The 27,633-nt window shown below is 46.4% G+C and overlaps 1 protein-coding gene across 1 annotated transcript in view; it reads right to left on the bottom strand.

Moving 5' to 3' along the window:
- Positions 1 to 27,633, bottom strand: part of NIBAN3 (niban apoptosis regulator 3) — a 402,636-nt gene that overhangs the window by 166,692 nt on the left and 208,311 nt on the right. Inside the window, exon 7 of the mRNA XM_069604007.1 lies at positions 24,766 to 24,870. Within this exon, the coding sequence (XP_069460108.1) occupies positions 24,766 to 24,870 (105 nt within the window). The remainder of the gene's footprint in view (positions 1 to 24,765; positions 24,871 to 27,633) is intronic.

Raw genomic sequence — 27,633 nt, forward strand, 5'->3', positions numbered from 1 at the left:
GTGAGGGAGCCCAAACCAAACAAGGGTTGCTTGAGGTGGGTTTTCACTCCCAAGAAAATGTTTGAAACATTGGGTTAAAAGTATGCATTTCACAGCACTTTTTTGCTAAATTGGGTAGAAATCCATACAGTTTGCAATTGGTTTTGTATGGAAGTACATGGAAATTCCCAATAGTTGTAAATCACACATTTTGCATAGGAACATTTTCCAATACATTCCGTGCCGCCTTTCCACGGGAGATATGCTAGTATAAAAATATATTCATGCTGGTTGTTTTAATTATGTCGATGCAGGCTGCCTCAATATATGCCATTATTACCATGTACGGACTCCGAGCTAGTAAAAATGCCATGCCACAGAAAGTATATCCAGGCTGACTGTGTACCATAAGTGTTATTACTGGCTAGATTGGCCTACATTCAATGTGGGCCAATTTAGCTAAGTAGTATGTTTGCTTTAACCTTGATGCACAGTCCTGTGCATCAAGGGTAAAGCAAAAAGAGCACTGGCAATGCTAACAGTTTGGGCATTTGTGTAGGCATGGGTAAGGCACTTCTGTTTTGGTATTAGCTGGCCATTGATAGTGTCAGTGCAAAATGGTTTGAGTACCTGAGCAGCTAATAGCAGTGCCTGGTAAATGCCTAATACTTATACACAAGCCAAAACTGCTGGCTTCGCCAGTGCTTATTTTTAAAAGAACTTCAGCGAAAGACATGCAGGGTGCTTTTAAATTGAGTGGTCAAAGGCAGACCTGATTAAGACATTTTTATTACACGTTCCCTGTTTACAACTCCAATGGAGTCATGAACTCTCAGAAGATTCCTTTGAGGAAACACTTGCTGGCACATTGAGGGCAAAGTTTGATGGCAAGGCATGTTTAAAGCTAGCTCAAAGAGTTCCAGTGAGGAGGTGTTTTGGGTGGGGAGGGCAGGGACTGGGTGAGAATTACCATAGGGATTTGCATGACCATGAGAAGTAATTTCTCTGTTAGCACCTGCATTCATATCCATACGTTTTTAGGTAATTGAAATCGTGATGTGGGGTTAGCACTTGCATGCTAGGGGAGTAATTAGAAGGGAAGTGGTGACATGAGACATCTCATTCTCACAGCAGTCCTTAAGTGTGACGTTTCAGAAATTAAGGCAAGCGGTAGCTGCTTGTAACGTTGAAGCTTCTCCAGATTAGACTCATTCGAAATATGGAAAGATGTTGGGTGCCCCCACACAAGGAAGTTTGCCCCTCCCTCACAGCTTTTGACGTTAGCGCCTCTCCCAACATTTGAAGTGTTAGTCCCCTTTGCCCCCTGACATTTAGCCTAGGTGCACCTCTGATGCCATGAACCACCCCTTAATGAAGTGGCCCCCACGGTGGCTACATTTAGGGGTGGTGCTGAACACACACTCACAAAAAACACTTTCACCCATGCATTCATCCACCAGTTACACAACTCCATACATGCATGTATACATAAAACCAAACACAGCATTGACACAAACACCAACATGCACGCATGCATTCATACACATATACATACAAATTTAATTTAAATACACATATACACTTTTAATTTAAAATAAAAAACAACTTACCTCCATGCACCCTTAAAAAGCATCCACGCAGCCGACACGTAGACATGCTGCCTGACAAGAGAGAACTCCTCACTCATCAGTCAGCGTGATCACGCTGACAACATGAACACACTGACTGACAGGAGAGGAGTCCTCTCCTATCAGTCAGCATGGTCATGCTGAGCAACGTGAACACACTGACTGACAAGAGAGAACTCTGCTGCCATCAATCAGCGTGGTCACGCTGAGCAACGTGAACACACTGACAAGAGAGAACTCCTCTCCCATCAGTCAGCGTAAATCACGCTGACAACATGAACACACTGACGGACAAGAGGAAACTCCTCTCCTGTCAGTCAGCATGGTCATGCTGAGCAACGTGAACACACTGACTGACAAGAGAGAACTCCTCTCCCATCAGTCAGCGTGGTCACGCTGAGCAACGTGAACACACTGACTGACAAGAGAGAACTGCTCTCCCATCAGTCAGTGTGGTCAGGCTGAGCAACGTGAACACACCGACTGACAAGAGAGAACTCCTCTCCCATCAGTCAGCGTGATCACGATGCCAACATGAACACACTGACTGACAAGAGAGAACTCCTCTCATGTCAGTCAGCATGGTCATGCTGAGGAACGTGAACACACTGACTGACAAGAGAGAACTCCTCTGCCATCAGTCAGCGTGGTCACGCTGAGCAACGTGAACACACTTACTGACAAGAGAGAACTCCTCTCCCATCAATCAGTGTGATCACGCTGACAACATGAACACACTGACTGACAGGAGAGAAGTCCTCTCCTGTCAGTCAGCTTGGTCATGCTGAGCAACATGAACACACTGACTGACAAGAGAGAACTCCTCTCCCATCAGTCAGCGTGGTCATGCTGAGCAACGTGAACACACTGACTGACAAGAGAGAACTCCTCTTCCCATCAGTCAGCGTGATAACGCTGACAACATGAACACACTGACTGACAGGAGAGGAGCCCTCTCCTGTCAGTCAGTGTGGTCATGCTGAACAACGTGAACACACTGACTGACAAGAGAGAACTCCTCTCCCATAAGTCAGTGTGATCACGCTGACAACATGAACACACTGACTGACAAGGGAGAACTCCTCTCCCATCAGTCAGTGTGGTCACGTTGAGCAACGTGAACACATCGACTGACAAGAGAGAACTCCTCTCCCATCAGTCAGCGTGATCACACTGACAACATGAACACACTGACTGACAAGAGAGAACTCCTCTCATGTCAGTCAGCTTGGTCATGTTGAGCAACATGAACACACTGACTGACAAGGGAGAACTCCTCTGCCATCAGTCAGCATGGTCATGCTGAGCAACGTGAACACACTTACTGACAAGAGAGAACTCCTCTCCCATCAATCAGTGTGATCACGCTGACAACATTAACACACTGAATGACAGGAGAGGAGCCCTCTCCTGTCAGTCAGCTTGGTCATGTTGAGCAACATGAACACACTGACTGACAAGAGAGAACTCCTCTCCCATCAGTCAGCGTAAATCACGCTGACAACATGAACACACTGACTGACAAGAGGAAACTCCTTTCCTGTCAGTCAGCATGGTCATGCTGAGCAACGTGAACACACTGACTGACAAGAGAGAACTCCTCTCCCATCAGTCAGCGTGGTCACGCTGAGCAACGTGAACACACTGACTGACAAGAGAGAACTGCTCTCCCATCAGTCAGTGTGGTCACGCTGAGCAACGTGAACACACCGACTGACAAGAGAGAACTCCTCTCCCATCAGTCAGCGTGATCACGCTGACAACATGAACACACTGACTGACAAGAGAGAACTCCTCTCATGTCAGTAAGCATGGTCATGCTGAACAACGTGAAACCACTGACTGACAAGAGAGAACTCCTCTCTCATCTGTCAGCGTGATAACGCTGACAACATGAACACACTGACTGACAAGAGAGAACTCCTCTCATGTCAGTCAGCGTGGTCATGCTGAGCAACGTGAACACACTGAATGACAAGGGAGAACTCCTCTGCCATCAGTCAGCATGGTCACGCTGAGCGACGTGAACACACTTACTGACAAGAGAGAACTCCTCTCCCATCAATGAGTGTGATCACACTGACAACATGAACACACTGACTGACAGGAGAGGAGTCCTCTCCTGTCAGTCAGCTTGGTCATGCTGAGCAACGTGAACACCATGACTGACAAGAGAGATCTCCTCTGCCATCAGTCAGCGTGGTCACGCTGAGCAACGTGAACACACTGACTGACAAGAGAGAACTCCTCTCCAATCAGTCAGCGTGATCACGCTGACAACATGAACACACTGACTGACAAGCGAGAACTCCTCTCCCATCAGTCAGCGTGGTCACGCTGAGCAACGTGAACACACTGACTGACAGGAGAGGAGTCCTCTCCTGTCAGTCAGCTTGGTCATGCTGAGCAACGTGAACACCATGACTGACAAGAGAGATCTCCTCTGCCATCAGTCAGCGTGGTCACGCTGAGCAACGTGAACACACTGACTGACAAGAGAGAACTCCTCTCCAATCAGTCAGCGTGATCACGCTGACAACATGAACACACTGACTGACAAGCGAGAACTCCTCTCCCATCAGTCAGCGTGGTCACGCTGAGCAACGTGAACACACTGACTGACAGGAGAGGAGTCCTCTCTTGTCATTCAGCATGTCCACGTTGTCGGCTGAATGAGGGAGGCAGCAGAGCTCACTTCTGAGCTCTGCTGTCTCCCATTATTTTGCTGTTTGTTGCCGAGCCAAATGGCTTCGCAACAAACAGCAAAATCATTGCAGGGGCAGAGAGCAGACAGCACAGTCTCCCGTGTGAAAAAAGTACACGGGAGACTGTGCAAAAAGGACACGGGAGACTGTGCTGCCTTCCACTTAGGAGAGGGGGCCGCGAGGCCCCCCGCAAGTGCGAGGCCTGGGGCAGTTTGCCCCCCGTGGACCCCCCTCGTGACGGCCCTGTGGGAGACAGTAGTCAGTCCCAGGGTATGGAGTCTATGTTTGGAGGTCACTATAATAATAATAAAGAATAATAATAAATATTTAGCATTTATATAGCGCTACGAACCCTCAGGTATCTGAGCGCTGCTTATTATTACCCACAGTGTGTGGTGCTCATTTATCGACCTTGGAAGAATGAAAGGCTGAGTTTGGCACTGCCGGGATTCCGAACCTGCGTCAGCAGGCTCTGCACAGATGTCAAAGCGAGCACTCTACTTGCTGTGCTATCGGACCAGCTATGACACGCCTGTGTTACTGAACTGAGGGTGCTGTGTAACACACATGTAAAAAGATGATACCTATGGAGTGAGAAAACTCCATAGCCCACAGACACAAAAACAGACTGAAACATACATCAAAATACAGCTAAGAGTGGGGAAAAGAGTCTCACTCTTAGCAGGAGAAAAAGATAAACCCTAGAAATCCATCAAAGCTGCTGGGGGACTCTATAGGTAAGGGAAATTAGCCTTTCAAGAGAATTCTCCCTAACAAGCAGGAACTGGGAACAGTAGAAAGAGTAGGAATCGAGAAAAAGGACAAGGTTAATAAGCCCAACGTAGAAATGTAGAGGGCCGGGGTCTCAAAATATAGGGCAAATTAAAGGGGCGCAGAGGTGCTCAGGTCACCTTTTTTTGCCCAGTTGACCTGTGCATTTCAGGAGGGGCTGGACAATAGCGCTGCACTGTCTCAGTGAAATAACTTTAAAAAAAAGCGTTTCCATCCTAATTTGGCCCTTAATGGAGAGAGAACACCAGTCTGTGGTGCGCACTGTGGTTTTACCCACGGCTATCACACTTTAGAAGAAAATCATGACTGGGTCATAAATGACCCGGTCATGATTTGCGCCTCCTTCTACGCCTGTTTTCAAAGGCACAGAGGGATGGACCCCGTTTTGGAGCATTTTAAAGCGCACCCCATTCGTGAATTTATTTGGGGGGGGGGAAAGGCATCTGAATGGGACTGCAACTTATTTTGGCGCATGTAAGGAGATGTGTTGGCGCATCTCCTCACTTGCGCCAATTTGTTGGGGGAGAATCTGGTACAGAGAATGCAATGCGAGTGCGACCGGAAGCCTCGAGCCTTGGACCACCATTTTGCCTGGCCTTTGCCCCTGCGTGGCTATTTTGAGAGCATGTAGCTTTCTCATTGGCCTTTCTAGCCTATATGATTACAGCATGCAGATCCAATTACTACCAGCATTTCACTGTGCAGGAGTTGGAGCTCAGCTGAAGATGATTCCTGCACTTGGTCCACCATTTGGCATGGCTTTTTCCATTAAGCAGCCATTTTGGAAGCAGGCAGCTCCCTCAGTGTACTATCCTTCCCATGTGATTGCAAGCACACAGCTCTGTTTTTTACCTGTGCAGGACTGAACTTCTCAGTGTATCCCAGAAGCCAGGAGGCTGCATTTAGCACCAGTAATATTTAGTCGCTCCCTTTTGGACTTGGAGCTCAGCTGAAGAAGATCTCTGCACTTGGATAAACATTGTGCCTGGCCTTTGTCCCTGTGTAGCCATTATGGAGACAGGCAGCTTTATCATGTGCCATCCAGTAAATCGCTGTCCAGAGGCATCCCACCATCTGGCGTCCACAACAAAGGGTTACACAGTCAAGGGCATATTCTGCTTGGCCTTCTTTGGGCTTGGAAGGTGGTAGGGCTACTCATTCTGCCTAATTACCCACCCTGCATCCATTTTCCCCTCAATGCCGAACTACCATGCGAGACCCATTTCCTAAATCTGCGCAATCAATGTTACGAACTTCCCCCAATGCATATAGAAACTGAACCTTGTAAATTGTATTTCTTGGTTGCCTAGGAACTTGCGATTTCTTAAATTGCATTGCTTGGTCGGCTAGGAACCCGCTATTTCTTAAATTGCATTTACTGGACACATTAGAACCATCTGTTCCATCCTACAACCTCCTCACACTCCTTGACTACCATATTCCTACCAATACTACTTGTCCTCCTTACTGTTCCTTTCCCGTTTCTCTCCCATATCCTCCACCTACCCTCTCTTCCTTCCACTGCCCTGGCACCTCTACTCAGTCAGCCTAACTGCATTAGTCACTCACCTGCCGAAAACCACTCCGGCTGCTCCTCTGTCTCCTGTCCCATCGACACCAAGCTCACCAACCCTACCTACATCTCTTCATCTACCCCGGCAACAAACTCCCCCACCTCTGCTCTCCCTATTGACCTCACCCTGGGCCACTGGAATGCCCAATCCCTTTACAAAAAATCTCCTTCCCCATAAATCTTTTCGATTTCCATCACCCCAAACTCTCAGTGATGAGTATCACTGACACATGGATTTTCTGGCATAACACCCCCGAAATGTCAACCCTTGACACTGGCTTTGGCTATTTTTCCCACTCCCCTCATCCCTCCAAAAAAGGCAGCTGTTTTGGTCTCATGATTAGGAAGGACCACCATGGGTACCCTTTCCCCTCTCAGATTTCACTCCCTCCGAATCTAAGCGTATCTAGATCCAACATATCACTCTCACCCCTCTTACACCTCCTCATCTAACCCCGACCAGGGCTGCCTCAACCTCTTCTTCTCTGATCTTGACCCCTTACTTGAATCATTCTCAATTGATGTCCCTGCCATCATAATGGGTGACCTCTACCTCTCAAATTTTACTAAGGTCCAACGGCACCAACATTACTCTATTCTCTCTAAAACACTCAATAGTCAACTGGCATAACCTCGCAACCCACACCGAAGGCAACTCTCTCGAAACCATATTTCTATATTCCACTGTGGTCTCCTCTGCTCCCACAATTGACCAATCCCCCTTCTGATTACTCACGCATAAAATTCACCCTCTCTATTCTTCCTCCACTCTTCTGCCCATTTTCCTCATCTGTCATCAGACGTAACTTCAAGCCCAACTCCCTGATCCCCAACAGCAATCAATTCAACATTTTCCTCCAAGCTCTCCCTCCCCCTCCTCGCCTTTACCGAATTCAACTCTGCACTGTCTATCCCCTTGAATGATCACAGCCCTACCTGCACCTTTACCCCTTCCTGCCTGCATGCTCAAACATGGATCACCCCCGCCATCCAGCCACTAATGACGGCAATATGTTGCTGCTTATGTCGGTGTCACAAATATCGAAACCACAGCAAAAAAAGGCTGAAAGATCTGACTGGAAGTGAGTATACCTCTGGCAGGAATTGAGAAAAAGGACAGCAATTATACCAACGCAAGACTTAAAACAAAATACAGGGAGGACACCTCCTGCAGTAACACTGATAAAAGGTAGTAAGAGTCAGGGCAAGCAGAAAAAATGTGCTCGAGCACCTTGAAGCATCCCAAGTACTACTTTATTCTCAGCTTAAAATAAAGTAGGGCAATTTTGCGAACAGCAAACTGTAGTCCACACACTCACAGTTCAATTTTGATTACACAAAGCTTTTATACCTCAATGTACTTCAGCTATGATGTCATCTTACGTGACAAACTGTGAAACCTATTGAAGGTTAAGGGATCATATATGCCTATATATCATATAATTATTATCACTGGATGCTCCTTATCTAGTAGGCACGACTTGAACTACCTCTAAATACGTATACCCACTTGCCCAATTAGTCCATCCGCTCTCATCGGTCAGGCCACAAGCCAAGGCTTCTTCTTTATAGTTGGACTTGCAGGCTACTCTCTGTTCGGGGACTTTCAACGGCGTGTAGGTACACCATTATCTTCGTCTGGGGTTTAATGAATAGCACTTGTTTTCGACTTCTGAGTTGCATGTGAGGAGGCCACGATTTAGTCCATTTCGTCATTTTATTAACGGCTATTTAATTTAATTAAGCTGGGTGTCATTACACCTCTTGGCCTCTGGAGACTTGCTCACTTGGCTTAGCCTTTTCTCAGCTTTGATTTTCCAATACTAGGCGCTTGCAGATGTTTTCTTCTTTGCTTAATCTAAGAGAAATATGTCTTACGTACATGGACTACCCTCTTGACTCCTTGACTTTGTGCCTTGCAATTATTCCTTGAAGTGGCATCCTTGATCCCAGGCCAATAGACTCCTCTTTATTCCTCACAAAAAGTGGTTTTCTAACATCTCCTGACTCTGCAGCCCTGGATGTCTCTGGGGTAGTTTGATTGGTTCCAACACAAGTCCGACGTCCATCTTTCCATCATGGCCGCTGTAGCCACTTTATGTTTTCTTCTGCAGCAAGCTTCTATATGTCTCAGCTACCTTGGGTTTCTGCATATGTACATTCACTTCATCTCTCCTCACTTATTTCTTTGGTGTATATGATTTCTTCATCTTCAATTACATGTTTCTCTTATCACTCTAACAACATCTTTATCCTTTAAATATTTTCATATCGTTTCAGTGTGTCGTTATATCTTTCCCTCATGACGTCAGCTCTTCGATGTCCAATGGTGTATGCAGACATCCTTCCACCCTTTCAGTGCGAGGGGACATTCGATACTGTTGTCTGAGTGCTTGTCGTCTCTCATGCTCTGAATGCGGTATTGGGACAATACCTGGTGTCCCACATAAGGCTCTTCTGCTGCTGTTCCAATATGATGGAGGTGAGGGGGCAGGAGCTAAGGATGACATTTCCACCTGCTCCTTTACAAAACTGCTCAAAGGAAGAGGATGGACTGCGTTTCAACCCGAGAGATGGCACCTAAAGTAGTACTCGTATGTGACCCGCATTCTGGGGATTCTATTTGATGGAGATCTGAAAATACAACAATTCATCATTTCTACCTCGACGGCTGCCAGGCTTACCATACTCAACACCTGAGAAATCCATCCCTGTCTCACCTGTCACTTTGCCAAGATTCTCATCTTCACCATTGTCCTCAGAAGGTTGGATCACTGCTCCAGCTGCATCATGGGACTTGCTCATATTCCTTGATGCCACTCCACAAGGTACTTCACACACACACACACATACAGACACACACTGTTGGAACTGTTTTTCCCCTCACCCACCTCTATGCACCGCCTCTGTGTTGGATGGCATTCCATTAGATATTGCTCCATCTCTAAATGTATTCTTCTACTTGACATATGAACTGCTCATTCCTTGCATACTCTGCACTCTCTGCCTCTCTATACCCCGCCCTCCCTGTGCGGACTCTCATTTTTCTCAAAGTCCATCCCTTCATTTGTCACGCTTCAAAACTGCCCTGAAAATGGACCTCCCTGATAGAAGAAGAATCCCGCCTTTCTCTCTGATTCCCCAGTCCCACCATCACCTATACAGAGATGTGTATTCTGTGCATGATATATTCATTATATGCAATGTCTCAATGCTGTGAATATTGTGGCATCACCTTTCACTGTCCAATCACCTCCCTACTTCACTGGTTAATGTATCTGCCATTGCTACCTTTTTTCTAATGTAAAGCAACCAGCCATGGGAATGCCCAGTGTTCATTCTTGTTGAATCTTTCCTTGCTATCCAGAGAAAATACTAATATTACAAGCACTAGCAAAGCCAACAGTTTGGGGTTCTTTGTAGGCGTGGGAAAGGCATTTGCCAGGCACTGCCGTAATGGTGTTAACTGGCCATAAGATTCAACAGCTGGCAAATGGTGTTAGTAGCTAGGCCTATTATGCCAGTGCCTGGAAAATGTCCATCAATGCCTCTACTAACACCAACACTGTTAGCTTTGCCAATGCTTGTTTCTAACTAGAATTGGTTGCAATGAACAGATGCAAGACCACACACATTGATTATAAACCAAGTTGCTAAAGGCACACTTCGATAAGGCATTTGGATTACACTGGGAGCTGGTCTACAGCTGCAATAATGACATTTCCTTTCAGAAGAGAGCTTAGAAAAAACATTGGCATAACCTTAAAGCATAGAGTTAGGTCAAAGAGTTCCCAGGGGTGTGCGTTCTGGGCAGGGAGGGGCAGGTTATTAGTGGCTGGCTATGGCCACTGGGAGCATCAAGGCTTGGGTCGTTGAAGGGGATGGGTAACATTTCCAAACACTATACACAGGCTGTGCGTTCCTTCTCACATCCCATCCGTCTCCTATCTGCCCTTCCCTTGCCAATAGTTATGGCTTAAAGGCAATGCTTACAGTACCACCTAACAGCCAAAACGAAATATATAGGCACTAGGAGCAGGCATTGGCAACAGTTGTGTGTTTCCTGCAGGCAGACATGCACACCCAAGTCAAACATATTTTAATCTACAACTTTTATATAATGTAAAGCTATTCAAATCATCACAATTAAATTAAAAGCCCCCGCACAAATGGAAGTTGTAAGTCACCATAATGTGACAAGGGCTTATGTAACATAGATAATATGTGGGCTTTATGGTTTTCAGTGTTTATGTTTTGTCAATTTCAGTGTGTTTTTCCAGTGTTTTCACAAAATTAAAACATATGTGCATATCAGTGTTTATGCAGGAAATAATGCAGTGCAACAGTGTTTTTCCAGTGTATATGTGTGTATTATTGTGCATACTTTTGGAGTAGAAATGTGCTGTATCTTGCATAAGTATGAATGAGGTCTGAGTCAGTGGAGAGCTCTGTTGGAATGCTAGGGGAGCCTGGAGTGTCGGGGCACCTGGGGATTCCAAAGGAGACGGTTGGGGACTTGGAGCTGGGCAGGGAACCAGGGAAGAAGCTACTGATGATCTCTCTCTCCTATATTCTATACTGAACCTGTAACCAAGAGAATAAAGTTTGTTTCCTTTTCTACATACCTGGGTCAGCCTGGTTCCTGCTCCTTGTTGTTACTGGCCCAGGGTAGATCCTGCAGGAGGCAGGATACATCAAAATGTCATAGGATATATGTTCTCAATGGACAGGCTATTGAGGGAACAGTCTCTCAAAAGGGGGAGCCAACACTCGTCTGCTAAGAAATCCGGCACAGATGTCGGCAATTTTGTTTACATGAGGACGACCTTTATCAATATCCAGGGCAGGGTCTATTATTTTTATATCTATTGATATCAGTGTGAAATCACAGAAAACTATGCCATGGGAAAGGTTTCCTGTATTTTAAACACAGCTATTTTCGCCATGGCTATTTTAACCACGCTTTTTTTTTTTATGGGGTTCATGCGCCCAACACCCCATTTAACCCTCCTCCACTCCCTCAACCTGCCAACCACCACCACAAAATCCCCTACTCAAACATACAAAACATATATATTTGTTTTAAATCACCAAAAACGGCCGGGGTCAAAACACCACAGTTAAAATAGCTGCAGAAAAAATAGCCACGATTAAAACCCGGCAACCAATAGGAAGTGACGCAAGGCTTTGGTACTTGATCGAATCATGGGAAGCAACGTTACAAGAAACTGTCATCAGTAGACCAAACAGCAAACATAATTTGTGATGTTCAATTTGTTTTGTCGTTTGATTTCTAGTATGAAACGCTGCCATGTGTATGCCCTCCTGGTGCTCTATGAATTGTCACTGTTATTATCTATGCAGCAATAGAATTAGTGGGGCATTTTGTTTTTAACATATAATGTGGACAGAATTAGTTCTAAGTACTTCTACTTTTCATAGATAACTGAAAGTGAGATAACATGATTTGCTTAAGATCAGTCTGAAAGATCGATCACATAGATCTTCCAAGCTCTAGTTGGTAGAACGATGTGTTTTTGTCTTTCAAGAATACTCTTTACACAAATCCTAATAAACCACTCAGATAAACCTATACGTCCTTGTAGAAATATGTTAAGCAAAAAGAGAAGTGGTGAAGTGGTTTAGTCATAGTTTTACAGGCGTTCAAGTGGAGAGTAGGGAGAGTTGACAGGGTCTTGATGAGTTGGTGTAAGGAAGGGCCCTAAAAGTGTAACAATGCACTCTGTCAGCGACCCCTTAGACACCCACCTCTCACCTGTTGCTTGCCATATCTCAACATGTTTGAAGACACAGAAGCAAAGTGCCTGGGAGAATGAATGCTGATACTGCACATACAATTGGGGTCATTATGACTATGGTGGTAGCCGTGCCGGTAAATACCGACACAGCTGACGCCGGAGTCATGAGTTTTCCGGGGGATCAGGAATGGGCAATTACCGGGGCATTACAGCCCCAGCTGACCTGGTAATTGTCCATTCCTGGAAAATACTACTCCCCATTCCCATTTGAGTCCCACTGGACCCAAATGGGAATGGGGAGGAAGGATGCACGGGCAGCATTCATGAATGGTGTTGGTGCATCCGTCAAGGTCTGCGAGCATGTGCCGTTCTGGTCAGAACTCGTAGTTTGCCCGTCCGGAAATGACAGTACCGGCAAACTTACCGGTTCTGTTGTTTCTGGACCGGCAAACTTGTAATGAGGCACAATGTGACATTATTTTCATTTTTAAAAAGAAAAACATATTTGTCAATGGTCCAGGACTGTTTAGTTTAAGTGTGGCAAATTTCAGGGCCATTTTTATTTTTGGAGCCAAAACGGTTAAATGTTTGCTAAATCTTCTCAAAACAGCCCATTTCCATGAGAAAATATTTTATTTTTACAAAAGAAGTATATAACAGAGATGTTGCAGTACCTGTTGCGTATCTTATATCCAACACTACATATATTTGAATAACAAAGACAGCCTGGGGACACAAACATGTATGCTGCAAAATCTATTTTACATACTTTTTTAGTTGAAGAAAAAGTATTTGTCACTATGGTATGATATGATAGGTTATTTACAATGTGCTTAATATCCAGAGGTTTCTAAGCGCGGACCAGGGGCTCGAACCTGTGGTGCTTGTTTCCAAGGCGACCATGTTGCCCCTGAGCTATCACCCCAGGACTATTCAGTAACTATTTTTTTTAAAACATGTTTTTATTGCATTTCATCAACATCAACTGTGGGACATTCAACATTGTTCCTTTTTCCCCGTCCAACCACCCCCCCGCCCCTCTCACCACCGGGTAGCCAACCTCTTGAGTTCTTGATGAGATATCCGAACTGTACAAATTTTGAGATACCTTTATTTTTGTTGGTGAGTGAATTCATGGTCACATATGTTTCAACTTAGGCTACAATTGCTCAAAGTAGTCCCTGCCTACTGACAAAGACTTTCTTTTACAAAAAACTATGTAACATACATGTTTGGGTGTTTGTACATGTCTCTTTCAAACCCTAGATTCGAGGGAGCGGGAAAAAGGAAGTCTGGGTGCCCAAATAGAGACACTGAAAAATCCAAATGAAACAATTTTTTTGTAATACAAAAATGTGTCGGTGGTCAGTGCTATTTTGAGGAAGTCTGGCCAATTTTGATATGTAAATTTGCAGCCACAAAAATGGTACAAGGTTGTCTACAATTCCTCAAAATAGTCCCTGACAACTGTCAATTATTGGTATTGTATTTGTTTTTAACAAAGAAAACGATGTAACAGAATGTGTAGCGTTTTTTTTAATAAAATCAAGGGACAGAAGAAGAAGCAATGGGAGAAATCACACATGCATACTGGAGGTGGGGGGAGCGGAGTAGGGCCCTTCTAATGTACGCTAAGCCCCCTCTTCAGTCACCTATTCACCCCCCACCACATTTCTGCCATCCTTGCTTACAGCAAAGCACCACTGGAAGGGTATAAAACAACAACAAAACAGTGTTAACCGGTTTAAACTGAGGAAACACGTTTTCCCCCAGTGTTTATTTTCTGGGGTTTATGAGATTCAACGGAAAACCAGAAAAGCAAACTAATAAAGTGCCAGTGGCCTATATCTATGACAAGACCGCATATACTTCCTAGTGACATCGCCATGAGCAAATCATAAGAAGAGTGAAGAGGAAACCTCCCACAGGGATTTAGAGGAAGTTAAGAGAGTACTCAACTGCCGGGCGAGCTGAGAAAAAGAACTAAATCTCCTGCGGAAATAGAAGTGTCAAAAAGTACACTTCATGCAGGAATGTAGAACCCAAAGCTCTTGGTTAGAAAGGCCCATTGCTTCCAGAAAGCATGTGCCACTCTAGAGCGTGCAATGGATGTTTGTCTCAGGCAGTGAGCACCCCCTGCCTTGGGGTCCTAGCACTGCTGTCAACCAATCCACTGCCACTCTCCTCCACACTCTGCAACCTACTTTTTCCCAAGCGAACCTGCTTAGGTAATTGTAAAGGGTTATTAATAACTTGCTTAATACCCAAAGGATGCTAAGCACGGACCCCAGTAATGTAGCTGTGTTGCTCCATATTGTCTTGCTTCCAAGACCAGCGTGTTTCCCCTGAGCTATCCTCCCAAGTCCTAACCTGCTTCCTCTTTCTACCTAGTGTCCTCCTGTGCCTCCTCAATGTCTTGCCATGTGCTCCTTCTTCCGTCATTTCTCAGCACACACATCCTTGACACATAGTTCACCTCTTTCCCCCTCCTCTGACTCTACCTGTACTGACTTCACCCATTCTCCAACCCCCTCACCTAGTTCCCTGCCTGGAATGTTCCTCCACCTCGCCTCACTACTTGCCTCAACCTCCTCTTCGATGTCTCTCCTATTCTCGTGTTCGCTTTGCCTCCTCCACCCCCGAGTGATGTTCCACCTCCTCTTTCCTGAATTCTGTCCCAACTCCTGCTTGATGATCCTCCTCTCCTCCTCCAGTCTACTCGTCCCAACCTCCTCCTCTTCCACTCCGCACTCTGCTTCCCAACCAACTCTTTCAGTCCTCTCCTCTCTCCATCCTACTCTATTTGCTCACTATTCTACTCCCCAACTGACCCCAAAAGATCTGCTGCTCCCACTCCAAACACCCACAACAGTGCCTTCCTTGAATCACCTTTTTAAGATCTGGGCTGCTTTTCCATAGGCCAGTCTTCTCTCAAGGACAAGCATCCTGTGTTATTATGCTTTGTGTAATATACTCATGCGTACCTAGGTGCGAGTGAAGCAGCCACAGTGTCTTTGTCCATGGTGCCTCCGACAACTCCCAAGCATGTTACTAGTCTTTCTATGTGGGCGAGCACGTCAATACAATCTGAAGTTTTCCATTCTGCTCATATTTTGCAAAGCATTCTGTTCACCATTTCCAAAGGGCCAGAGCATCATTTGTTGCACATGTGATGGTTCACTTGCCTTTGAGATGGCAAGGGTACCCCTGGACCAAGCAATACACTGCGGGTAGCAGCAACTAGCCCCCTTGAATACACCACTGCCTACCTTTAGGTTCAGGCTAGGAACTTTGTCTCCTTTGTAACCTTCTTTCATCCTTCCTTCCTCCATTGCTCCTTAATCTTGCTTGTTACTCTACCTTTTTGGTTCTGTCTGTATGCCATTTTCTTCCATTTCCTAAATTTCTTCCATTATCAACCAATCTTCTCCCTTTCCTCTTCTTCATTCCCCACTTCTCTCTATTCTTCGGCCTCTTTTCATTCCTTTTATATCTTCCCTTGACTTTTCACTCCGTGTTTTCTACTAGGTTGGTCTCATATGTTCCCTGGTACTACTGATGGTCTGGAATTGAGCAAAGGCCAGCGACTTGCCATCTTTCACAGTGCATAGCTCTGTAGCTGGGTTGTTACTGCAGTTATGTGGTTTAAAAATCCTTTTCGGCCATCTTGAAGTCAGGCGGCACTGTCATTGTGGTCACCTGACTTCCTCCCAACGCCATGACCCGCACCCTATCCCACTGTCTCTCAAGTCTCTGATGGCCATCTGCTTGATTCGCCCCAGACCTTGCAGTCCACACCATGAGCACCTACATCGCAGGGATGGAAGCAGACCACATGCCGGACCATGAGCCCCTGCCGGAAAGGTGACTCTCCTCCAGTCTCCTGAAGCCAGGAACCTTTCCCATATACTGTGGCTTCACTCCACCAGACACTCCAGTCACACCCAGGTAAGAGGTCGGCGACCCATGCCTGCTATCACCCACCAGGGAGCTAGTCGCTAGTCTTTATTCTTCTCCTTCTCACAGTGTGCTTTGTCAGAGAGTCCAGACTTCAGTCCCCTTTCCATGTGGAGAAAGTTGTTTATTATACCAGACCCATGTCAAAACAGAATATGGGCAACAGGAGAAGAAAGAGCCTTACAGAGTAGGCCCCAACGAGCATGAGAATCCTGTCTTCTTCTCCTCGCTCGACTTTGGGATGTCCCCTGTTGGAGACCCTGCAGCAGCAGAAAGGGATGCTGCACTTCTGATGTCGCCATGCCTTTTGCCAAATTGCAGAGCCCTTTGCCTTTCATGAACAGCCAGAGAAACATGGCCACTCTGCGCACCCTCTGCTTCGACTGCCTCCCAAGCTCCTCTTCCCTTGCCAGTGAATCCGTGGTGATGGATGCAACAGGGAGAAAGCAGGGACAGCATGTTCCTCTTGAACTGCTGGAGCAGAGGAAAGGGAGACAAGCACTGCATTGCAGCACTCTCCCTGCTGCACTGGCTCACCAGCCCTCTGCCTTTGTAGTAAGGTCTGTGCAGTGGGGGCAGGAGAAGCATATGGATGAAGCACTCCGTTTCTGTTGTGGCTTCAGTGCGGTACCAAGGGACCGCATCTGACATTATACTAGAAGCACCTGTCTTCTGATGCTAAGACTTGGCATATATATGACAGGAGTTTTGAAGAATTACCATCTGGCAACGGTGTGTGAGGAGTCAGGAATGAAACTCAGACACAAGTGAGTCATGGTTTTGGTCAAAGAGTTATTAAAATAAAAGGGGGTGGGGAAAAACTCTCTGTCCCACGCTCTAGAGGTGTTTCCCTGACTAAAAAGAAAACAATAGGCCTGTCGATGTCAGAATGTCCAAAGCCAAACTGTCCCGTGTCCATAGTTCTATTCTGACTCGCACATTCTAATCCATTTACTCTAAGACGAAAAGGGCTAATGTCTTTGGCCTTGAGTTCTATATAAGTGTTGATAAGAAAATACGTAACTTAAAAACAAAAGTTCCACAAAGTCAGAGTTCATTGTTCCAGAGGGCGGCTCCCTTCCCTTGCATTTCTCTGCACTCTGCTTTAGGTGCAAAGATATCAGTTCCTTCGTTTTCTCTTACCCAACAACACAGCTGGCACAAATAATGTTTTGTCTGCTGTTCTTTGTCTTGTCAGGATACCTGGGGTACTCTTCGGCAAGGTTCTTCTCTCCCTCTTAATATGCTTGCACAGTCTTTTGTTAGTCCTGATATATATCCTTCTCAGGACCTGCTTGGCTGTTTGTGAAATACATGCTGTTTAACTTAACACTTCCTGGAATGCTATCATGCCAAGGCTTTCTGGTTAGAACACACTTGCATTTTGCCTTCGCCTGGTATACTCTTCTGCCAGGGCTTTTCCGCATGTATACGTCTGTGTCTCTTAATTTGCATGGTATACTTTTCTGCCAGGGCTTTCCCTCATGTGTACTTTGCGACCACCTGTAATCTTGACAGTCTTTTATACTTGTTTCTCTTCCTTAACTTACCTGGTGCACTATCCTGCCAGGGCTTCTCATTCAGATGTAATACATACATTCACAAACTTGATAGCTTCTTTTGCGCACTTCGTTATGCCTTCTTAAGAGTATTTCCCTTGTTCGTTCTTTCTCATTTGCTTTCATTATGTTGGTTGTAATTTTCCATGCTTTCCGATACGCCCTGGGGTCCCTGTGTCCATTGGGTGGGGTCACCAGATTTGGCTTGCCTATGCCGGTTCACCTGCCGTAAGCCTCTTGAGGTTGTGTGGCTTCTCTGCCTTCTCTTGCCGCCTCTGCACTTCTTCACGGCTTCTTGCGGCTCGTGACTTCTGGTTTCACAGTTCTCTGGGGGCTTCTGGCATCTTCACTGTGTGTGTCTGCCTGCATCTGCTTTCCTTCTCATTCCTGGAAAGCCTCTTCGCTCCACAGACGACGTTGCCGTCCTCCTGTCTCAAGCTCTGCATCGAGAGAGGTTACGTTCTCCAGCCAGCGAGGTTGGCTCCTTCTCAGCTGTTTTGCAGGTTTAAATCTCCCAGTTTTGGATTCACTTTCCCAAACATTAGAGCGCAGCGTGTGCTGTAAGCTCTCAGTAATCCTCATTACTCAGTGCATCTTTTTCACCCCAGTACTTTTGGGTTTATGGTACTGGTAGTTTAGTTATAACAAATTGGAATTAAAGTTTGTAAGAGTATTTCTAATGGTGTTAAAAGGCCCGTCCACATGTAATGAATGTACAGAGTCAAAGAGAATATCCTAAATGTCTTTCCTAGGAGGACGAGGGGAGATATGACAACAAGCCCTCACTGTATGGGGAATGGCTGGGGTTATACTCCAAAGAATCTGTGGGATACCATGTATCATTCGATGGAGTCTTGACATGCTCTTGAGGCCTGGCTCCCTCCATAAGATCCTCCCTCACATAGCCACCCCCAGGGTCAGGATCAGGTTCCCAGGCCACTTGGGGTGAGGCTGCCTCCGGAAGAGAAGTGATGACTCCATCGGATTCATCACAGGTGTAAAAGCCCACGCCTTTTTGATTTTTATTACAAGTAAAGTGATGTGGGTCATCAACCTCAAAAAGAGTAGTCTGTTAACTAGACACCCCTTTAATAAAACTCCATGCCAAAAGCATAGTATCCATATGTGCCCCGCTGCACCAGTTTGCTGACAGAGCTGCAGCACCTGCTCTCCAGTGGGCCAGAGCAAATCCAAAGGCTGCATGTACCCTTTTGACAGATGCTGGAGCACAAGGCTGCTGCAAGCAGAGGCTGTATTAACATCAGGACCTCTGATTTGATAAATCATCATCTTGGATCTATACGTCTGGAGGCAGGATACACTGTACGAATAAGCCATACTGATTTCAGTATGGTGATTGACAGAAGCATCATTATTAAAGCCACAGCAGATTGGGATCATACCAGTGTCACCCTGTGAGCTCAGACCAGGCATGAGAGGCCTGACTCTGCTGACTCTCTGAGAGGATGGGTAACTCATCCCTGCCAGGACTGGTAGATCCCATCAAGAGTCATCCTGAGATCATGGCTTCAAAGAGCTGATCCCACGACAAAGGCCTGCCTCACACTAGCGGGTTGCACACCATAGAGCCATTGAAGCTGCAGGCTTGAGAAAGGAGAGGAGTTGGGGGCAGTTGGAGGGTACAAGGGGGCTTGAGGAAGAGTACCTCCATCATGCTTTTCTGTGGACTTTGCTTTCTTTCATGTCCCTACCACTTCTGGTGGCACGAGGCACTATGGGTATGACATCAGGAGGCCAAGGTCACTTTCTATCAGGACCAGAGATTGGACCCATTAAAGCAGGCTTACTTTCTTCCATTCCTGTGACCTTTCACCTTTAAAAGAGGTGGTTCTCCCACTCCTTCATTGATTCACTTTTGGACCTTAAAGGACATCAGGAATAATTCACCCGGACCCTTTTGAGAGAGAAGTCCTTTCCAAAGCCCTGTGCCAGAGGTGCAGATAAGTGTTCGAAGGCAGAGGGGAGTTCTTCTACCTGCCCATCCCCAGGTCACCTTTGGACTGATTGATGAGGACCAAGGCCTGCCATTCTGCTAGCAGAATTCCCTACAGTGGAGGAGCAGACACTAAAATGGCTTGACCTTGTCCTGGAGCACCCTGCAGTGGGTTTCACAGCATCCAGAGAAGCCAGAGCATCCAGATCATCTGCTTTCATCGCTCAAACCATTTCAAACCAAATTCAAATCGGGTTCGACACCTTCAAACCACCAGAGTCTGCAGTGCTGCCTTTGGCACTCACCTTTGAACTTTGTACCACTGCTTGAACCCTTTGAACCGTTTCGATGACCCAGCAGAGCCCATCACATCTTCAGCTCGAGTACCAGCACACCTTGCGGATGACTCTGAACTGCTGCATCTTCGAACCAAGCATCAAAACCACCAGAACTTCACGTGACCTCAGCTCAAACCACAGAAGCATCGCATCACTCATCAACCCAAACGATCGGTACTCATCATTTTGAACCATGTTCAATCATCAAACTGCTTCTCGTGATCTATCGAACTGCATCGATCAATGCCACACGTAGCACATCTTCAAACCCTGTCAATCTGCCTAAGAACTGGAATCAGATATTATTGAAAGTCCCTGTCCGCTTGGACCATTTTAGGGACCTTAGAGACTGGTTACATCCTTATTACACCTTTTCCCCAGAAGAACTTATCCTTCAGTGATATTGTTGCAAATCTTTTTGCTATCTGCTAATTTAAAATTATGTTATATGTCATTTGTATAGTGCCTAATGCCATTGGTATGACCTCAAAGTGCTTTGGGTGAACGTTGTGACAAACCTAGCAGCCTCATCACCGATTCCATGGAGGGATGTGTCTTTTATGTGGCCAGGAAAAGGCAGAAGCTACCCGGTTCTGACCCTGGGTTTGGCTATCTGAAGGACGACCACGTAGGGGAGGACAAACACCAGAGAGACAGAACAAAAACACTGTGTCAGAATAACCCTTCAGGTACATTTCTTAGTGGCACCCATGTGCCTTTGTAGCATTCATGTATGGCTTATTGTAATGTAGACAGGTTTTCCTATACAGCAACCTTATTTACATCGTCCCCCTTTCATTCAAGACGGTGAAACGTGAGGGCCGGTAAGCCCAGGGAGAGTGAATGGGATACAGGGCATTTCAGGGTGAATACAGCCTACCGTTGACAGCGCGAGAGAGACCCATTAAAGGAACCAGAATAATTGAGACAGATACGAACATGGTTAAAAAATGTTTGGTGACCCAATACATGAAAACATTATTTCCTGGATGCGAGAGAGAGTGTATAGAGAACGGAAAAGCCCTGGCAGGATAGTGAACCAGGCATATAGCAAGTCTGGGATTCATACCCATGAAAAGACATATAAAGCCCTGACAAGAGTAAACCAGGCAGTCTGCATTTCTGGACCAGCACCCAAGTAACAAAGTTGTGATAACCTGGCAGGGGAATAAACCAGGGATAGTAGAACGACTGAGAATCAATCAATGCAAAATGGAAGAACCATACCAATCTTAAAGATAAGTAACAAAAGTACAATACCCTGGCAGGAGAGTAAACCAGGGGTAGGAAAAGGACAAAGTTGAAACACTCTGGTAGGAGAATAAACAATGGGTAAGAAAAGAACCGAGAAACCACAGGGGCAAAAACCTCTCAGTGAAATTGTGAAACAGTGACAATCAATACAAAAGGGAAGGACCATACCCCTTTGAAGGATAATTGAGATCCAGAGAGTGAGGGATTGGATATCTAAAAGAACTGTGTGCTCAAAGGAGACTCAAGGGAAGAGTCTTCCTACTTGGAATGTGTTAAAGGGGCATTCGAACCACCAGAAGAAATCTAGGGAAAGGGAAGACCCCTTTCCTGGTGGAACTTTATTTCTTTTCTTTTCCGCACCTTAGAACTTTATGTTTGAACTTTGAAAGAAGACTACAAGTGTACAGCCTACATCCCCGATTTGCACATTATATCGAGTTTGCGCAAGTTTAGGGTTTTTGGACACCGGTCAGAAGACGCTTTTTGGTTTCACATCCTGACACAGACGTTTCTTGGTTTTGTTGAGGCAGGGAAACCCCTATTAGGCTTTGGAATATATAGGATTTCTCCAAACCCTTTTTTCTTTTGTGATAAATAAAAGTCGATAACCAACATTTACCAAGACACTGTGTCAGAGTCTTACTCTTGATCCCTCGCAAAAACAAAGAGGTGATGGCTGGAAGGTTTAGACTTAATCTTAACCACTGGCAATGCTCTGGGCAACCCTCCAGACCACCGTTCTTCGCCTGCCAAGCCATTACAGAAGGGAAAGACCATATGCAAATCAGGCTTGGCCCCACCCCAAAAGGGGCAGTCCAGCCCGAACTGCTAGGCCACATCCCCTCTGCACGAGACCACAAGCATCCCCAAACATGTTTCGCCCTTGTTGGGGCTCATCAGTGAGGAGTAGCTTGGGTCTCTAGATGATGAGCCCCAACAAGGGTGAAACATGTTTGGGGATGCTTGTGGTCTCGTGCAGAAGGGATGTGACCTAGCAGTTGGGGCTGGACTTCCCCTTTTGGGGTGGGGCCAGGCCTGATTTGCATATGGTCTTTCCCCTTCTGTAATGGCTTGGCAGGCGAAGAACGATGGTCTGGAGGGTTGCCCCGAGCAATGCCAGTGGTTAAGATTCAGTCTAAACCTTCCAGCCATCACCTCTTTGTTTTTGCTTTGTCACCCCGAGTGGGACGGGTATGCCCAGACGTGGGTCCCGTGCCTGCTGGGCCTAGAGACCCAAGCTACTCCTCACTGATGAGCCCCAACAAGGGTGAAACATGTTTGGGGATGCTTGTGGTCTCGTGCAGAAGGGATGTGACCTAGCAGTTGGGGCTGGACTTCCCCTTTTGGGGTGGGGCCAGGCCTGATTTGCATATGGTCTTTCCCCTTCTGTAATGGCTTGGCAGGCGAAGAACGATGGTCTGGAGGGTTGCCCCGAGCAATGCCAGTGGTTAAGATTCAGTCTAAACCTTCCAGCCATCACCTCTTTGTTTTTTCTTTGTCACCCCGAGTGGGACGGGTATGCCCAGACGTGGGTCCCGTGCCTGCTGGGCCTAGAGACCCAAGCTACTCCACACTGATGAGCCCCAACAAGGGTGAAACATGTTTGGGGATGCTTGTGGTCTCGTGCAGAAGGGATGTGACCTAGCAGTTGGTCGTGGACTTCCCCTTTTGGGGTGGGGCCAGGCCTGATTTGCATATGGTCTTTCCCCTTCTGTAATGGCTTGGCAGGCGAAGAACGATGGTCTAGAGGGTTGCCCCGAGCAATGCCAGTGGTTAAGATTCAGTCTAAACCTTCCAGCCATCACCTCTTTGTTTTTGCTTTGTCACCCCGAGTGGGACGGGTATGCCCAGACGTGGGTCCCGTGCCTGCTGGGCCTAGAGACCCAAGCTACTCCTCACTGATGAGCCCCAACAAGGGTGAAACATGTTTGGGGATGCTTGTGGTCTCGTGCAGAAGGGATGTGACCTAGCAGTTGGGGCTGGACTTCCCCTTTTGGGGTGGGGCCAGGCCTGATTTGCATATGGTCTTTCCCCTTCTGTAATGGCTTGGCAGGCGAAGAACGATGGTCTGGAGGGTTGCCCCGAGCAATGCCAGTGGTTAAGATTCAGTCTAAACCTTCCAGCCATCACCTCTTTGTTTTTGCTTTGTCACCCCGAGTGGGACGGGTATGCCCAGACGTGGGTCCCGTGCCTGCTGGGCCTAGAGACCCAAGCTACTCCACACTGATGAGCCCCAACAAGGGTGAAACATGTTTGGGGATGCTTGTGGTCTCGTGCAGAAGGGATGTGACCTAGCAGTTGGGGCTGGACTTCCCCTTTTGGGGTGGGGCCAGGCCTGATTTGCACATGGTCTTTCCCCTTCTGTAATGGCATGGCAGGCGAAGAACGATGGTCTGGAGGGTTGCCCCGAGCAATGCCAGTGGTTAAGATTCAGTCTAAACCTTCCAGCCATCACCTCTTTGTTTTTGCTTACTCTTGATCCCTTACAAAGCCCTTGGAGGACCAAAGTCTGATGTATGAGAATTGAAAAGAGGATTTTAATATGTGTGTGTGCATTTTAAACAGTTCTATGGTAGGTAGGGGTGGCTAAGACCCTGCTAGCAACCCATGGAGATCAGGAGAGTGCATGGGTGCTGTGATAGGCTGTTGGGAGAGTATGCAAGTCCAGGAGACCAATTGTCTGCCATTACAAAAGGGAAAAGACCATTGGATGGACCCTTTTGTGGTGGGGCCAAGCCTGATTTGTATTTGGTCTTTACCCTTTTGTAATGGCTTGGCAGGCGAAGAACAATGGTCTGGAGGGTTCCCCAGAGCAATGCCAGATTTTGCTGTAGTCACCTCGATTGGGATGGGTATGCTCAGACGTGTGACCCGCGCCTGCTGGGCCTATAGACCCAAGCTACTCCTCACTAATGAAGCCCACAAAGCTGAAACTTCTTTGGAGATGTTTGTGGTCTCATGCTGAAGGGATGAGACCAAGCAGTTTGGTGTGCGACGAAGCCTGATTTGCATTGTTCATTCCACTTTTGTAATGGCTTGGCAGGCAAAGAACCATGGTCTGGAGGGTTACCCAGAGCAATGGCAGAGGTAAGATTAATTCTAAACTTTCCAGCCATCACCTGTATTTATGACATGAGATAAATGTAGGAACACACGTTCCAGAATGCAAAGTAAACTAACTACCCACATGTGGAAAAGGACAGTCCCTTGAAGAGTACTGAAACAAGCATACATTGGTACATAGTAGGTGTGGCTTATGGCGTTTACCTGGAACCAGGAGTTTTTCTGCCGGGTTACGGGACCTTTAAGGGTGGAAGCAACGCTGGACTCCAGCACTGGGAGCAGGTCTTCCATCACAAGATTGCTAAGGATCTGTAAACACAAAAGAAAGACAACTAATAAACAATTCTGAGTCTGTGACATCAGCAGCTCATATAAACAGGAGCTGGGGCGCAGGCAGTGCCAATTATCATTGCATAGGACTCTGGGGCCGCGCCCCACAATGTGAGCATGGACGTTTTAGAAATGCTTGGAATCCTGAAGCTGGAGTGGGTCATATGAATATCGGGATGTCAGCAATTCTAGCACCCTGGAGTTGGCATATGTAAGTTGAGCTCAGGGAAGTTAACAGTACCTAGAACTGTGAATTTGGCCACAGAGATGGCAGCAGTTCTAGAACCCTGGAGCTGGGGTACATAATGTGACATCAGAGAAGACCAAGTCACTTACCTGCAGTAATCAAGGAATAATGGTGTGTTCTGAGGCTGTACTGGGGGCTATGGACAACGCCTTTATCTCCTTGAAAACAGCCTTCACTTTAGCTCCTACATTATGTCAGCCTGGTCTTTCAATACCTTTCACCGTCGAGGCTGACGCCTCTGATGGAGCTGTCGGGGCTGTGTTGCTTCAGGTACAAAAAGACAGACCGGAACACCCATTGGCCTATCTGTCCCATATGTTGTCTAAACATGAGATCCACTATATCGTCCTAGAAAAATAATGATTGGCAATCAAAGCAGCCTTCAAAGAGTGGAGACACCTTCTGATGGGCACACAACACCCAATTGAAATCAGGACTGATCATAAAAATCTTAAGGCCTTACAGAATCTAGAATGGCATAACAGTCGGCAAGCACGTTGGGCTTACTTCTTTGCTCAGTATCAATTCTTTGTTACTTACATTCTAGGCACCGACAATATAGTCGCGGGTGCCTTATCCAGAAAAACAGTACATACATCTTCATGCTCCTATTCTGGCAAAACCATACTTGGCCCTCACACCTTTGTCCTCAACATCCAGTCCTACCTCCATGTAGGAAAACTTCCTTCAGTATACTTCCAAGTACCTATATTTAAACCAGACGCTTCCTGTAGAGGTCACTCTCTCCCAAAGGGATAGTTTGCACTTCCGAGGACATCAGGTATTTATTCCTGGTCATGAACTTCAATAGCAACTTCATCATGTCATGCAACTCGCAGGGCAGGTCCTTGAGGTGTTCAAAACACTTTGTAACTGCTTTCACGCTATTTCTGGTGGACCACTGTGAGGTTGGATGAACAGCAATATGTCCAAAACTGTTCCATCTGTGCCCAAAATAAAAGACCTATCAGGTCTGTGATTGGCAAACTGCAACAACCCCAACTGCCTTCCATACCCCAGTAGATTATAGCCACAGATGTTATCATGGATTTACCACCTGTACAAGGGTACACTGCCATAATGGTCACTGTTGATGCCTTTACCCGACTAGCTCATTTCGTTCATCTCCCCAAAATCCCTACAGCAGCTGAAATGGCCACTGTTTTTCTCAAGGAAATCTACCACTTACATGGTTTACCATCCACCATTATATCTGACAAAGGACCTAAATTCACCTCAACATTTTGGACACTACTCTGTTCTAGTTTAGATGTCAAACGTGCCTTATCATCAGGTTATCACCCTCAAACAAACGGTTTAACTGAGCGGCTGAATCAAACATTGGAACAGTACATCCACTGTTTCATCACTAACGCACACAATGACTGGGTGTCATTGTTGCCACTGCTGAATTTGCATATAACATTACTGTTCATTCCTCTGCACAGACCTGTCCTTTCTATTGTACCTATGGATTTCATCCTACTGCCTTGCCTCTTCATATACCTGTACAATCGCATAACTTCTGTGGATCAACATGTATCTTTTCTTCTGGATGGCCAGAAATTGGCATACAAACACCTAAAACATACCAAAGAGCAGGTGAAAGGATTTGCTGATGCTCATCGCTTGGACCAACCTGACTACCACATTGGTGATGAAGTGTAGCTATCTATGAAGTACCTACCCAATTGAATGACACCTTCCAAGTTCTCCCCTTTGTACATGGGACTGTTCCGTATGTGCAAGATTGTTAATCCGTTGGCCTACAAGTTGTGGATTCTCATGGAGGAGAATCCACCCTGCATTCCATAATTCTCTTCTTAAGCCTTTCCATGGTAATGAGCAGACAAAATGCAAACCTCCCCTGCTCCTCTGTTAGTGGATAATGAACCTGAGTATGGTGACAGATACATCTGTGACGCCAGATACTATCAAGGTGGATTTCAGTACCACGATTGGGCAGGTTACGATGCTTCAGAGCGTTCATGGGAACCGGTTGGTAACATCAATGTGCCCGAGCTGCTCTGTCATTTTCATCGTCTCCACCCCTGGAAACCTGGACCTTTGCCAACTGGGAGGGAGCATGCTGTCAGAAGCACTGCTCCAGGGTCGCTGTGGAAGTGGTGGCAGCTGTTCCGTAGCAAGGCTCCACTACGACAAAGACCAGTATTGTTTTGCCGGTAAAGTTTATTTTCAAGACGGCAGCCCCCTGAACACGCCACATCCTTCACTCTAAAAAACAGTTGCACACATGAGTCGCCATGTCTCAAAATAGGTAACTTCATGTCTGATACTGTTCTGTGTTTCTAGCCATTTCTCTCAGCCTTTCTCCATTCCTGCTACCTTTTACTGATTTTCCTTCCTGGGTGCTGCCTTTCTCTTTGCTCTGAAATCTCTCTTCTCCCTTTACTGCTTCCCGCTCTGTCCCGCCATCTCCAGACTTCCAGTGCCCAGTGGACCATCAGATTTCCCATTGGGTTCCTCCTTGCATT

Source organism: Ambystoma mexicanum, chromosome 3q (genome assembly GCF_040938575.1).
Source record: "Ambystoma mexicanum isolate Mex_15411 chromosome 3q, UKY_AmexF1_1, whole genome shotgun sequence".
NCBI classification, from domain to species: domain Eukaryota; kingdom Metazoa; phylum Chordata; class Amphibia; order Caudata; family Ambystomatidae; genus Ambystoma; species Ambystoma mexicanum.